Source organism: Diadema antillarum, unplaced genomic scaffold, assembly GCF_040938485.1.
Source record: "Diadema antillarum isolate AM-2024a unplaced genomic scaffold, OU_Dant_1.0 scf00000201, whole genome shotgun sequence".
NCBI classification, from domain to species: Eukaryota; Metazoa; Echinodermata; class Echinoidea; order Diadematoida; family Diadematidae; genus Diadema; species Diadema antillarum.
The window spans coordinates 549,182-562,813 of record NW_027271090.1 but is presented as its reverse complement, the minus strand read 5'-3'; the positions used below and the strand labels follow the sequence as shown (position 1 = coordinate 562,813).

The window sequence follows — 13,632 nt, the reverse complement described above, 5'->3', positions numbered from 1 at the left end:
TTTCTGAATCAGAAAGTAATAAGACTATAGTGTTATGGCAAATGCTGTCATAATGGAGTGCTAACGCAATTCTCTTAACTTTATGAGAGCTAGAAATTATACGTTACACTGGCTTACATAATCATCTCTTACCATAATGACATGAATTTTATGTGCTCCCATGTCACACAAAAAAGTAGAGAACTGTATTTAACTTCTCATTGAATTCATGCAAATATTATTTCCTACCCAGTGGTCGGTTTAGGACAATTTCGATTACATTCTACTCTTCACAGTGAAGCTTATAAAAGAGGTGTTAAATTTGAAATCTGCTTGTTGAGTAGGCCCTATATTGTTTATTTGCTTGATAGCTGTCATTTTTAGGTCCATTCATATGTAAGATTTTTTTTTTTTCAACTTGAGACATGTTACGGTGGAATCAAACTGTTATATCTGATGAATTTTGTCGATGTTGTTGATTTACCACCATTTTTGTTTGCATATTTGTTTATTAGTTTGTTTGTTTTTGTTTTTGTACAGGACCTCATCACTTCTGAAATCGACTTTCAGAATTACATCCAGTTTGTGCAGAATAACATTTTGCGGGCGAATCCACATTTGGGGATTCCCCCAAGCGATCTACGATCTCCCGTATTGAGGTTTGTGGACATCCAACGAGGATCGAGTATCGTGCAGTCTGCTATGGAGAATGTCGATCGGTACTGGAACGACGGAAAAGCGACATGGTTGAAACCGTTGGAAGTTCAGTTTAAGGACGAGTGTGCAACGGACCTGGGAGGCCCTACAAAGGTCCGTGATGTCGTCATCACACAGATTCTCACTTTAGTTCATCACCACATAAACAAATAAAAATAATCTAACTCGATATCAATGCAAAAAACGGTTTTGCTGAGTGAGACTCCTAAAGGACATGATATATGTCGGCTTAGCGATAATGTTATTTGTAATTGAACAATAACATTTTCCCAGCATAATCTAGACAATTTTTTTTCTTTTTATTTGGGGAGGGGGGAGGGGGTGGTAGAAGGGCAATAGTATTGGCAAATCGTTATAATCGATTACAAACAATAATGTGTGATATGCCTAGTTTGTTTTCAACATTGGAGCTTTGCCAAGATGTCAGGATGTATTGTTAGAAATGCGAGAATAAATGCAACTATTTTTGTTAAGTTATTTAAAGAAATTATATATGTATATATATATATATATATATATATATATATATTATATACACTTGAATTTGTTCCACCTCTGTCCAAAATAAGATACAGCTTATCAGTTTTTCCCTGATGAATATCTATTCACAAGGTCGATGCAATGTGTACTGATAATGCTAGTATCGATTCAGTGCCGTATCAATACGCGGTGGCATGGCTTTTACAGGATCTGTAAATTTGTTCGCACACACACGTTATCAAGCTACAGAAAGGGGAGGAGAACGTGTCTGCACCTCTGGTAATTACGTTACCACTTAGCATTTTAATTTGAAGCCTCTTTCAGTTTCTTTCTTTATATATACTTGGAATTTGTGCTGTCATTTTCATTACTCGTGCATTATGAAATATTCATTCAAGTCGAACTTGTTTGCTGTTTCTGCATTTGTTTTATTTGTGTGTTTTTTTATATATTACTGCATGGGAAATGTGGCAGCAGAAACGCAGCCTATCCCGTTTATACTAAAACTGTGGGAATGATAAATTAGTATTATTCTGATATTCTTTTAATTTTACAGGAATTCTTTCAAGAGTTCTTCAGAGAGGTAATGGACACGAACAAACTGTCAATCTTCAGGAGGCTGGATGAACAGAGCGTTTCGTCTTACGTGTGGTTCGATGCGGTATATATCAGCCTATAAGTTAGTTCATATATCGCCTACATATATATATATATATATATATATATATATATATATATATATTACTGGTAATGCATTTCGGCCACTAACATTTATTTCACTCAAATTGTCGGCGTCGCTATTTGAAAATTTGAATAAACCTGTACTTTATCTGCTAAAAAATGCATTACCAATTCGTTTCTTCATTTCAGAGCCAATACATGAAGTTTCAATTTATATTGTGATTATACATGTATATATCCTTTATAACTGTGTGATATATGATACATTAAAAACATGATGAGGTAGTACTGAATTGCACAATAATGTTATAGATTTTTTAGGCAATGGTACTAAGTACACATTTACACATAACATTTAGTTATATCGATATTGTTTTATTGTTTTAATTGTTACATTTCCTATAGGACAACAAGGACTTCAAGACTCTACAAAAGATCGGGTTCCTCTTCTCTTTATGTCTTTACAACTCTTCGGTCGTCACTCTTCCGTTCCCTCTATTGATGTACGAAAAACTCCTGAACAAAAAGTAGGTAGCACTATGGGGTTCTCATTGCAAAGGAAAGCAAAAACAATAATCATAGCATGGAAATGGTTACATGCTTTCCTAGAGTGTTGAGATCTAGTTACTTGCATTTATCGAAAAAAAAGAATCCCCAGTCGTCTTTTGAACATATGATGAAATCATATCAACAGGTAGACCTGCGACAAGATGATTCCTGATAGATAATGCCCAAGAGATATAGTGTCTGTATGTCGATACTCTTCTGCCTTTCAGGAATTATGATTAATGAAATTTAATTCAATAGTCTAGTTTAATACTGTGATGGTGATTTTAGCACCGTTTGAAAGTCTCATTGTGAAGGTAGATTCTATTCTACTGAATATAGAAACAGCATACAGAAACAGCACAAATCATATTCCTCCTTTATTGATTTTGACAGCACGCTCACACGAAATTGACGAAATGTGATCGGTTATCTTTTGCTTGGAAGGCTTATGACACATGAAGATCTTCAAAGTCTAGACCCAGAGCTCTATCTCCAGCTGGAAGGTCTGAAAGTGTACTCTGCAGAGGAGCTTGAAGGGTTCGAGCTCAGCTTTGATGGACTACAGCCAGACGGAGAGAACATTGCTGTCACTCAAGACAACCTGCAAGTCACAGTATCTACTTTTCATAAGTTCAAGTTCAAATCTATTTCATTTTATTCATAGTGAGATGATTTTATAAACATAAATCTCACTCTCTTCAGTGACATAAATAATGCATGTAACTTTGTGCAGAGAAAACATTAATTGAACACTTACAGTAGGGATATACATTTCAAAGGTTGCTGAGGTTAGCGAATGTCAATAATATCTTGCACTGTGTGAAAATGACGGAGGGACCCACTAAAAAGACAAAGTTGTAGAGTGTGATCCTTTCTTGGATAAAAAAAAAATATCGTCGCAAAGATTGATTAAAAACAACAAAAAAGCAGCATAGAAGGTTTTAGAGAGAGACAGACAGACAAACAATTACACACAAAAAAAAAACAAAGTTAAACAAACTTACGAACATGAGACATGTAGGAAAAAAAAACTGACTTGACAGCAAGACAAGAAACAAGACTAAAGCGTGACAAAGAGGTAACCAAATAGACAGAACAATGATCCTCGGAGGTTTGAGGGGAGAAGAAAAAAAAAGAATATACAATAAACCCTTCAACTGCGCACTTTAGGTTAACAAAAATCTAATCATAACCTTGGCTTAGGCAATAATAGCGATACTACTACCTTTACTGCTACTACTACTACTACTACTTCTAAAATAATAATGATAATAATGATAAACGTCAATGTAGATTTTACAGACGGGTAAAAGAAGAAATAAAGTAATCTGATTCAGGGCGTCGTCATTATAGCATTGTAGAAGAGAAAATATCGATCTCATTTTGAATGAGTATATAGAAAGAGCAGATTTCATATCAAGAATCAGAGTAATTTGGTTCTGTGTAAATAAGTGTATTTTTTGCTAGAATGATTCGAAAAAGTGGTAAGTCAAACTCATTATAGCGTCGAGTGGGGTAATTATGGAAAGACCGATTTTTTAAGAACATAGAATGAAAAATAGGCTAAATTTAAAGGGATCGTATAGTTTTGGTTGAGACCTAATTTAAAGTTTCTAACATTTTTTTTGGTGAGATAATGAGAAACCTCTTATGAAATATGAAAGAGCATGTAATTCTATGAGGAATTCAACGTTTATTTGATGAAAATTGGTTTTGAAATGGCTGAGACTTTATTATGATCGCTTTGTTTTACTTTGTTTTTGGATGTTTCGGTCATTCCAAACCCGATTTTCATCAGATAAACTTTGAATTCCTCTTAAAATGGTATGCTCTGTACTATTTCATAAGTGTTTTCTTGGTATCTCGCAAAAAGTTAAAAGCCCAATTCTCATCTCCACCAATACTGTGCCATCCCTTTAACTGTTATCATACATGTACATATATTGGCCTCAGTTAAACAAAGATAATTCGTTGATTGGTAATAACTTATTACAGGCAAACAATGTATTTGTATGTGAACGTATAGAGAATTACAAATGACATGAATGATACGGAGGGTTTTATTTTGCTGTAATAGCGCTCTACTCAGGAGCGTCTGACGAGTATTGCCCCAAGCTAAAATTCCATAATTAAGGTAGGGGAGTATCAAGGAGGAGTATAACACAAGTAATGCAATTTGAGGGATGAATAATTTCAGTCATGACGCCTATATTGCGAGAAATGATTTTGCAGATATAATCAATATGTGTTTTCCAAGAAAGTTTATTATCTACAAAAATACCCAAAATTGATAAAATATGACACACTTCCTAGATTACAATCATCTTGAACCATTTCTGAATTAAAAGAATCAACAATATTGCTGAAAAGCATATGTGACCGGGTCCCTGCATCACAAAACCAACAAAAAGTCCCCACACATGAATTTTTACTTTATTCTGAAAGAGCAGACTCTGAGCTTTAAAATGAAGTATAACTCAATTCAAATGGAGTCCCTTAACCCTATTCTAACTGGGCTATTTGAGACCAAGTTTTTACTGGGGGGGGGGGGGGGGTCAATTTGACCCCTTGACCCCCCCCCCCCCCCCCCCCCCCCTTCAGATCTCGGCCGCCGATCTCGCGATCACCGCGAAATTTTGCCTAAAGATAGAGCCGGATGTCAACTACAAGATTACGTGGTCATACAATAGAAAAACATTGCTTTTCAATTTTTAATAAAAATTATTATGCAAATGTATGCATGAAATCATATTTTCACCTATAACTCCATTAAAAAGACTGAAGGATTGCTAAATTTTTGCGTCAGAATTCCTCAAGAAACATCAAACAATTCTGTTGTACAAAAATAGCACAATCAAAATCAATTTCTTTTGTTTTTTATTGTTTTGGTAATTTATTATGTATTTTATTGTTTTTTCGACCTTTTGTTTTCTATTGTTTTTCTGCCAAAATTTGTTGCAGGCAATTTTTCAAGCTTATCTACACTAGAATTGATTAATTTCAATGGTTAAAAGTTGAAATAATCTAATTTATATCAATTCACCAAAAACACAATTTGCATTGGATTTGCACACGATATCATGAATTTAAGCTGTTTTCGGGTTGACATGCGTATGCAAAACGTTACGTAAGTTCAGAACGGTGTACCCGAACGTCGCAAATTTGGTCTCAAGATATGCGTGAGACTTCAATGAAAAAGTAATGAAACGACGCGGCAAAGTCTTTAAGCGTTGCGGAATCGTGGCGCGAAACGTCGAGGAGGGGGCGGGGTCAATTTGAACCCCCCCCCCCCCCCCCGTTAAAATAGGGTTAACCTACCTAAATACTGGAAAGAAAGCACACACTCTGGAAAAGTGTGAACTGAGAAAAGAGGGTCTGAAGTACGGGGTCTATCCATGCGCTTAATCTTTCTCCCGCGCTAGCTGTGCGATGATAGGGGAAAAAAACACAGGATGTCAACCACTGGAGCAATGAAGAGATAATCAGATTAAGCTGAAATTGAGCACTTTCTATTAACACATTCTGTCCATGATTAGTCCTAATGTTCAAAGCAGTAGCATTATCCTTTCAAAAGTTATTAGACTTGAAAGTGAGGAGTGTACAAAGGATTTCAAGAAATTAAAAGGGGCTTCTAATACATACCTATTCATTCTACTCTCCACCCCAAAAATGGATTGTAGAAAAACTGCGGAAAACACACTTTCCCATTCATGTTATGAACCCAAGCTAAGGAATAATGTAGAAGAAAAATAGCTCTTTCAGAAAATATGAAATACTCAAAGATTGAATTTTGTTTGTTTTGTGATGCATCTTATATTCTTTTTTGGAACATTCAAAGATAACTTATTAGCTCTGACCTAATTGTTCACCTTTTTCAATTATATATTTACTTATTCAACAAGAACATTGACATCAATATGGGCAAGAAAGACACTGGCATCATCAGCAAAATAAGAAAGTACCTCAGCTACGGAAGTTAGTCATTGATATAATATCATGAATAACAGCGGCGCTCTAAAAGACTTCCCTGTGGAACGCAACACATAACATCTCTGGTAATTGAATTATTATCTGTAATTGAAACAAATTGTTTTCTGTTAACTAAACAACTCTAGAACCACTCCAAGGCCTTCCCGCGCATTCCATAGTGTGATAATTTGTGGAGAATGTTATCATTGTAACGAAGGCCTTGGAGAAGTCCAAGAAAATACTATAGGTTTTCCCGGCCAATTTCGTACTTTTGTCAGTCCATTTGATAAAAGGTTCATTCAATTTAGCTAAAATCCTCGTCACTACACACTCTGTCATTCAAAATTGCAAGTTGGTCGTTCAATTTAGCATTTCGATCAATGAAATTTGCACATGTGCCTTTCGAATTCGTAAAACGAGCATTCAAATTGGCACGTGCTCTTCAGTCATTCAAATTCGCCAACGCTGGCCGAAAGGGGTATTTCAGTCATTCAATTTCGCGTATGGGCAGTCAAATTCCTAACATATTCATTGAAATTAACATCATGTTATTTCTTTCTTTTTTTTTGAAAAGGTGATAACATTTAAACGCGTATTTCTATGTGACTTTTTGTTTCATCCACGGACTGTTAAGCACTAAAAGTATAACTCGAGTTTGTTGTTCTGTAACGCCCCATTTCTCTCATACATGTCATTTTAGGCCTACATGTACCAATACTACAGATTAATTTCATCTTCTTACAGTCATGACAGCACAAGTTAGATACAGACGTATTTCTCAAGAAGACAGAAAAAGAATTATAGGAATATTTGATGATCATAACCTTGACTTCCTAGAACTGGCCGACACACTCGGAATAAAGCACTCAACGGCCAGATAAGTTGTGGCCACAATGTCATGATGCACTATATCTTCAGACTAGAATAATCACTAAGCACATTGAAGAAAAAAAATTGTTGCCAAAATCTCTAAAATAAGTACGTAAATATGAAATGTAATGGCGCTTGCAAAACAATAACTATGTTGACAAAAAAAGAAAGAACCAAAGCATAAACATGCGTGCTAAATTGACTGCAAAAGATGTTAAACTGGATGCCCAAAAATGAAATTGAATGAACGAGTGCGGCATGTCCGTGATCGACGTGACTATATCATTCTAAATTGAATGAACAAATAACGAAATGGTGCTTGTTTTACGAATTTCAATTGAAAAAGTGTTAATTAGAATGAGGCTAAAGGTAATTTGAATGCTCCAAAATGAATTTGAATGAAGATATCATAAAATTGAACTACCGAACATGTCATCTAAGCTAAATTTTGCTAAATTGAATGCAGCAATTAGGAATTGGACTGACAAAAGTGCGAAATTGGCAGGGAAAACCTATACTTAAATGAAAATGATTGTCAGTTGATTTAACAATTTTATCGATTTTTATGAAGGACTGCCGAGTGGATGATACTATGTTTTTCTCAAAAACCAAACTAGGAATCTTTAAATATTTTGTGCTCATTAAAAAGAATGATAATTCTGATGAATATTGTTTTCTCTAATACCTTGGACAGTGAACATATTAAAGACATTGGACGATAATTACTAACATCCAAATTAATACCAAATTTCATTTCATCAGGATACACAACTTGAGACTGACAAATAAAAAAAAAAACGTGAGCCAAAGGATCTGCAACTGATGATTAACACCTTTAACATTACAATTATCTATATCATCGTAAGCAGAGCTTCGTTTGTTTTTAAAGAGGATACAATATCAATAATCTCGCATCTGTTTGTTGGAATTTAAAAAAAAAGTGGAATTGGGGTTACACTGGCCTAAGAATTCAGTAAAATTCTGTTCTGTGACCAGAATATCTTGAGCAGGCGTTTCACCTATTTGTTAGAAAAAAAAAGAATTAAAAAATTTCCAATATCAACGGGGTCATTAATTATCTAATCATCTAACTTTTCCAATTTCTGCATTTTTAGTCGGAATGTTTAAAGCCTGCTTTTAAACTTTCCGAGTATTCTTAACATCAAACTTGAATCTCGACAACTGTTGAGAATAATACTGTTGTTCTTTTTCAAACGTAAAATTCTAATTTTCATACAATGTATATTTGTTCTTTGATCGTTTAGTTTGTTCCGTTTTGTATTTTATAGTAAAATCATTTTTCTTTCAATTGAAGGAAGAAATTATTTTGAAATCCACGGCAACCTAGCTGTCTTTTTATAACCAATTTTATTCATTTATTTATTTATATTTTGCTTCAGAATACAATATCATGCAAAAAAAAATTCCATAAGATTATCAAAAGACAGAGTAACATCATCACTTTCATTATACTCATGACCGATCTGTATTATCATACAAGAGCGACATCAAGACTGGCTAACTTTTCACATGAGACTCTACTTTTGAAAAATGGAGATGAATGAAGATTTTGCATCACTAGAGTTTTCAATGTAAAATGAGTCATAATTGTAGTTATGACTAATTACTCAGTAGTTTATTCGATGTCATATTGAGGGCATTACAACCGCGCTGTATCATGAGATTTTGAGGCTTTTCGTTCGTAAATTAAAGTTTGAGGACAAAGTTTTATTGATGGTTACAGGGCAATCGAAAATCAGGGAGAGCATTTAGTCTACATGCTGCATCGATAGGTGACAAAATTAAGTCACCTCATTACTACATATAGTATACTCTAATCTATATTATGATTCATGTCGACCCTGAAGAAGACGCATGCGTGCGTCGAAAATCGTATAAATAGATAAATAGATAGATAGATAGATAGATAGATGATAGATAGATAGATAAAGAGATAAATGAATAAATAAGTAAATAAATAAATAAATATCACTGCGAGTGTTAGACTTGAAAATGCGTTACCTTTCAACTTTGTCACCTCATATATTATGCTATAATCATAACGATAATAGTGTACATAATATATACAAAAAAAGACATTTCTGCGCTTTCTGTGTACATATATGTAAGAGTGTAAATAGAATCTACTGTTACGAAAATCATTATGCCAATTTTAAGTTTATAGAGGTTATGATAATATCATAGATAATCACATAGTCATATTACATTATATCACGTAAGTTAGAGACGAGAGAATCTGATATCTATCAACTATTTCAGTAATATCATATACGGTAATTTGTATCTTTGTATGACCACTGCTCAAAAACCAGGCAGGAGTACACTGACAAGAAATCCATCCATCAGCTCGCAGATGCGCAGTTCCACTCATTCCGCATTGGCTTCCACATGATTCTGAATCCAGATCTTCTCTACATGTTTAAACCTGAAGAGCTACGAGACGTGATCATTGGAGAAGAATTTGACTGGAAATCCTTTGAAAACGTATGCTCCCATCGTCATTCTAGTTGTCTTTATATCATAGGATGATAAACAAAGATGCACCTCTTACATGCTTACAGTGACTTAGGGTCATTCTTGTCAACTTGTGGTTAACACATTGTACTGCAGTGGTCGCATTTTGGTCATTACGCTACGTCAATATCAATTTTGTCCCCCGGATTTGTCCCCATACTTTTCCTGAGGTCTTGAGATCACACGATATCAACTTGTGATTTTGAGGGTTAAAAAAAGCAATTCAATCAAAAGAAGAATTGTGCTCAAGATAATTCAGTGTAACAGACCGTATCATCAGAATTATTTACACGGAAAAGGCAACCTGATCTAAAAGATATAGCCTAGTGTTAGTTAACCATGTATGGTCATTCAATCTTTATTTGACAAGCTAATAAATAAAACGTATTATGCTACTTAAATGATAATGAACACGTCAAACGGGATAAATATAGTGAGCTAGTAATGCCTATCACTTTGTGTCTAATTAAAGGAAATGTTATTTTATTCCTTTGCTTTGTTCGTGGAAGCTGCCATCAAATATTTCCAAAAATATCTGTATTTCAAACAGAGCACACTCTACGGATTGCCATACAGGGCGGACCATCCAGTTATCCGACTATTCTGGCGTGTGTTCAATGAATTTGATGAGGACAGGAACAGACTCTTTCTGAGTAAGAAACCTTATTTTACTTTTTCTTCATACGTAGGATGTCTTCGTTTCATTTCTGTCACCCAAAGAAATCACAAATACACAGACACAGACATAGCTGCGCGCGCACACTCACACATACACACACACACACACAAGCACACACACACAGATGTATACTTGATATGTGAGTGCTATACATGTCTGTATTTATACATACATACGTGTCTGCATTTATACATACATGTCTGTATTTATACAAACATGTAAATGTTATCGTGCATATACCAGTTGATATACACACATGTCTAAATCGATACATTTGCCACAAGTTTGTAAATTCAGGAAACATTTTTGATATCAAGCTAAAACCATTAGGCAACGTTTAATATGACACTGCCAACGCTTCAAAATTTTGTCTCATGTTGTATGTCTAAGAGTTCTTGACTGGAGCTGACCACGTACCCATTGGTGGCTTCCGGTCTCTCGATTTCACCATCCGACATATGGACACAAGAAGTTGTCACAACGGCGCTGATCCCTCGGAGATCTGCCCAGAAGTCATGACCTGCCCAGGCTTCATCTCCATGGGGCTACCCGAGTACGAATCCGAAGACGACGTCCGGTTCAGACTCCTAAAGGCAATAGAAATGACTCCGAGTTTCAACCTGGAAAAACCTCGCAATGTGTGTCATTGAAGCCTGTGGGTCTATGCTGAAAATGGAGTCAGAACTTTACTATCAAATGAAATTAGAAAAGACTACATCTTGTGTTAAAAGCTGCATTTCAGAATACTCGAAGTATTTATCTATTAGTAAAAACCATAATTTAATGTTCTATAACTATTAAAGGAACGTGCTGGAAGATAGAATCAAACAAACCCGAATACTTCAAAGAAAAAAAATGTGAAGCTTTCTATACGGCTATTCCCTTTCCTTTTATCCTCTTTGGCATTTAACTTGTAACTCATGGTTAGTCAACATATTGAGTAATCGGCAGTGCGAGTGACAAAAAAAATAATACGATTGAATTTTGATTTTTTATTTATTTTCTTATTTTTTTTTACAAAACAGTCAGTGTGGGATATCAGGATTAGCGAAGGATTTAAACACACACTGCTCAGATCAAAATGGTACCGATGCCTCTTCAGTCGTTTTTTAGACCTGCTGTTTTAATTGTTTGCTTTTTCCTAAAGGAAAACTTTCCTTGTGAACTTTTATAGTTAAGAGTATCTGACAGGGAATTTGGAAATGTCGCTGGGTAACTGAAAATGTTTTGATTTTTCTTCTTTCAGGAAAACATGTGATGGAAAAATTTGATGCTATCGATGATGAAATCTTCTCCATGAATAAAACCTCATCCATGCGTATGTTTAGCCCGATATTAGGCGTAATCGCCCAGGGGTATTATGCAGAGCGATTCGTAGACACAGCCATGATAATGTTAATGATATTTGCCCCTATTTATTGTGTTTTTCCACAGTGAACATGCCAAGCATGATACGAAGCAAGCACATCTGACCATCTCGTGAACTTCTTTTGCATATTGTCGGTCTCGTGGGGTTCCCCTTTTAAAATTTAGGGTCTGTTCAAGCTCTACGCCCTCATCAAGCCGCACTTTTTGCAATGAATGGGACTGAATTAAAGGAATGTTGAACTCCATAGTAACTACGATGAACAAAGTATCAGCTTAACCTGAAGTTTTGCACACTATATAAGTGCATTGTATTCATGACTACTGCTAAATTTCAAAGCAGTAGCCGCATCTTTCCAAAACCCATTAGACTGAAAAATGAAGAAAAATGAGAGGAATTTTGAGAAAAGTATAGGGGCCAGTAAAACTTGCACAACCTCGCCCATAAAAAAGAATGTTGTAGAAAAACTGCAAAATTCACAATATCCCACTCACTTCATGATTTCAAACCTTGCTTCAATGATGAAGAAGAAGAATTGCTCTTTCAGAAAATATCAAAAACTAAGATTAGACACATTCAACCATTTCACCTGTTTTGAGTCCTTATACAAAATTGGGGCATGGGACTTTTTGCTCATTTTGTGATGCGCCGTCACAAATTAAAATATCATCTCTCTCTCTCTCTTTCTCTCTGATCTCTTATACCTCAGTGAGTGATGGGTGACGAGGTGCCTTATCCTTGTAGGGAGCATATTCAGCTTTTTGATATCATGTTATTGTGCATTCTCCGAACATGATCTTCCTCGAGTCGCATTTCGTTGAACGACAAGGCAGTTCTGCCACACAAAAGTAACCTATTTCGATTTATTTGTTCTTTTGTATGTGACTTCCATTTTACAGTTACATATGTAATAGACCACGTTCTCCCCAACCTCTTTGACCATTGTTTATCAAACTCTAATCAAACTCAGCTCTCTAATTCGTATTGATGCCTATACGTACCATTCATATGTCCGGTTATGTGATTAGGTGTAAAAATGTTCAGTTGCTATGCCATAAGATTTCTGCAGATCACTGTTCTGTATTTCTCATTCTTAAAGTTTAAGTGCTTGTATTCACATGTTTTGTGTAAACTATGTGCACTGTAGTTTGTTTCCCATCATAAAACGGGCCCACACCTTCAGTGAATGAGAAGGTAATTTAGGGTAGTGTATAGGGATCTTATACATACATGAATTCAAGATTGTGTTTACAACAAACAAACATAAACAAGCAGGGTATTAAAACAGCACAAACACAAAAAGAACGAGGGCATTGTGTCTTTCTTCTTGTTACCGTTTAAAGGGATAGTACAGTATCGGTGGAGATGAGAATTGGGCTTTTAACTTTTTGCGAGATACCAAGAAAACACTTATGATATAGTACAGAGCATACCATTTTAGGAGGAATTCTAAGTTTATTTGATGAAAATCAGGTTTGGAGTGACTGAAACATCCAAAAACAAAGTAAAACAAAGCGATCGTAATAAAGTGTGGGTCCCACACTTTATTAGAATCGCTCTTTTTTGGATATCTCAGCCATTTCAAAACCAATTTTCATGAAATAAATGTTGAATTCCTCATAAAATTACATGCTCTTTCATATTTCATATAAGGTTTCTCATTATCTCACCAAAAAATGTTAGAAACCTGAAATTAGGTCTCAACCAAAACTATACAGTCCCTTTAACCCATATAGCTATGATTATGGTCCAGCACGAAATATTTGAGCGATGATATATGACCATATTATTAGGTTTTCCCGGCCAA

The 13,632-nt window shown here is 35.1% G+C and overlaps 1 protein-coding gene across 1 annotated transcript; it reads left to right on the top strand.

Annotated features, from left to right (window-relative positions):
- Positions 1–524: 524 nt before the first annotated feature.
- Positions 525–13,300, top strand: LOC139723843 (probable E3 ubiquitin-protein ligase HERC4). Its single transcript, XM_071635053.1, has 7 exons — positions 525–789; positions 1,733–1,837; positions 2,263–2,384; positions 2,851–3,013; positions 9,583–9,750; positions 10,331–10,433; positions 10,850–13,300. The coding sequence occupies exons 1-7, from the start codon at positions 682–684 to the stop codon at positions 11,107–11,109; spliced, it is 1,029 nt and encodes a 342-aa protein (XP_071491154.1). The 5' UTR covers positions 525–681; the 3' UTR covers positions 11,110–13,300.
- The last annotated feature ends 332 nt before the right edge of the window (positions 13,301–13,632 follow it).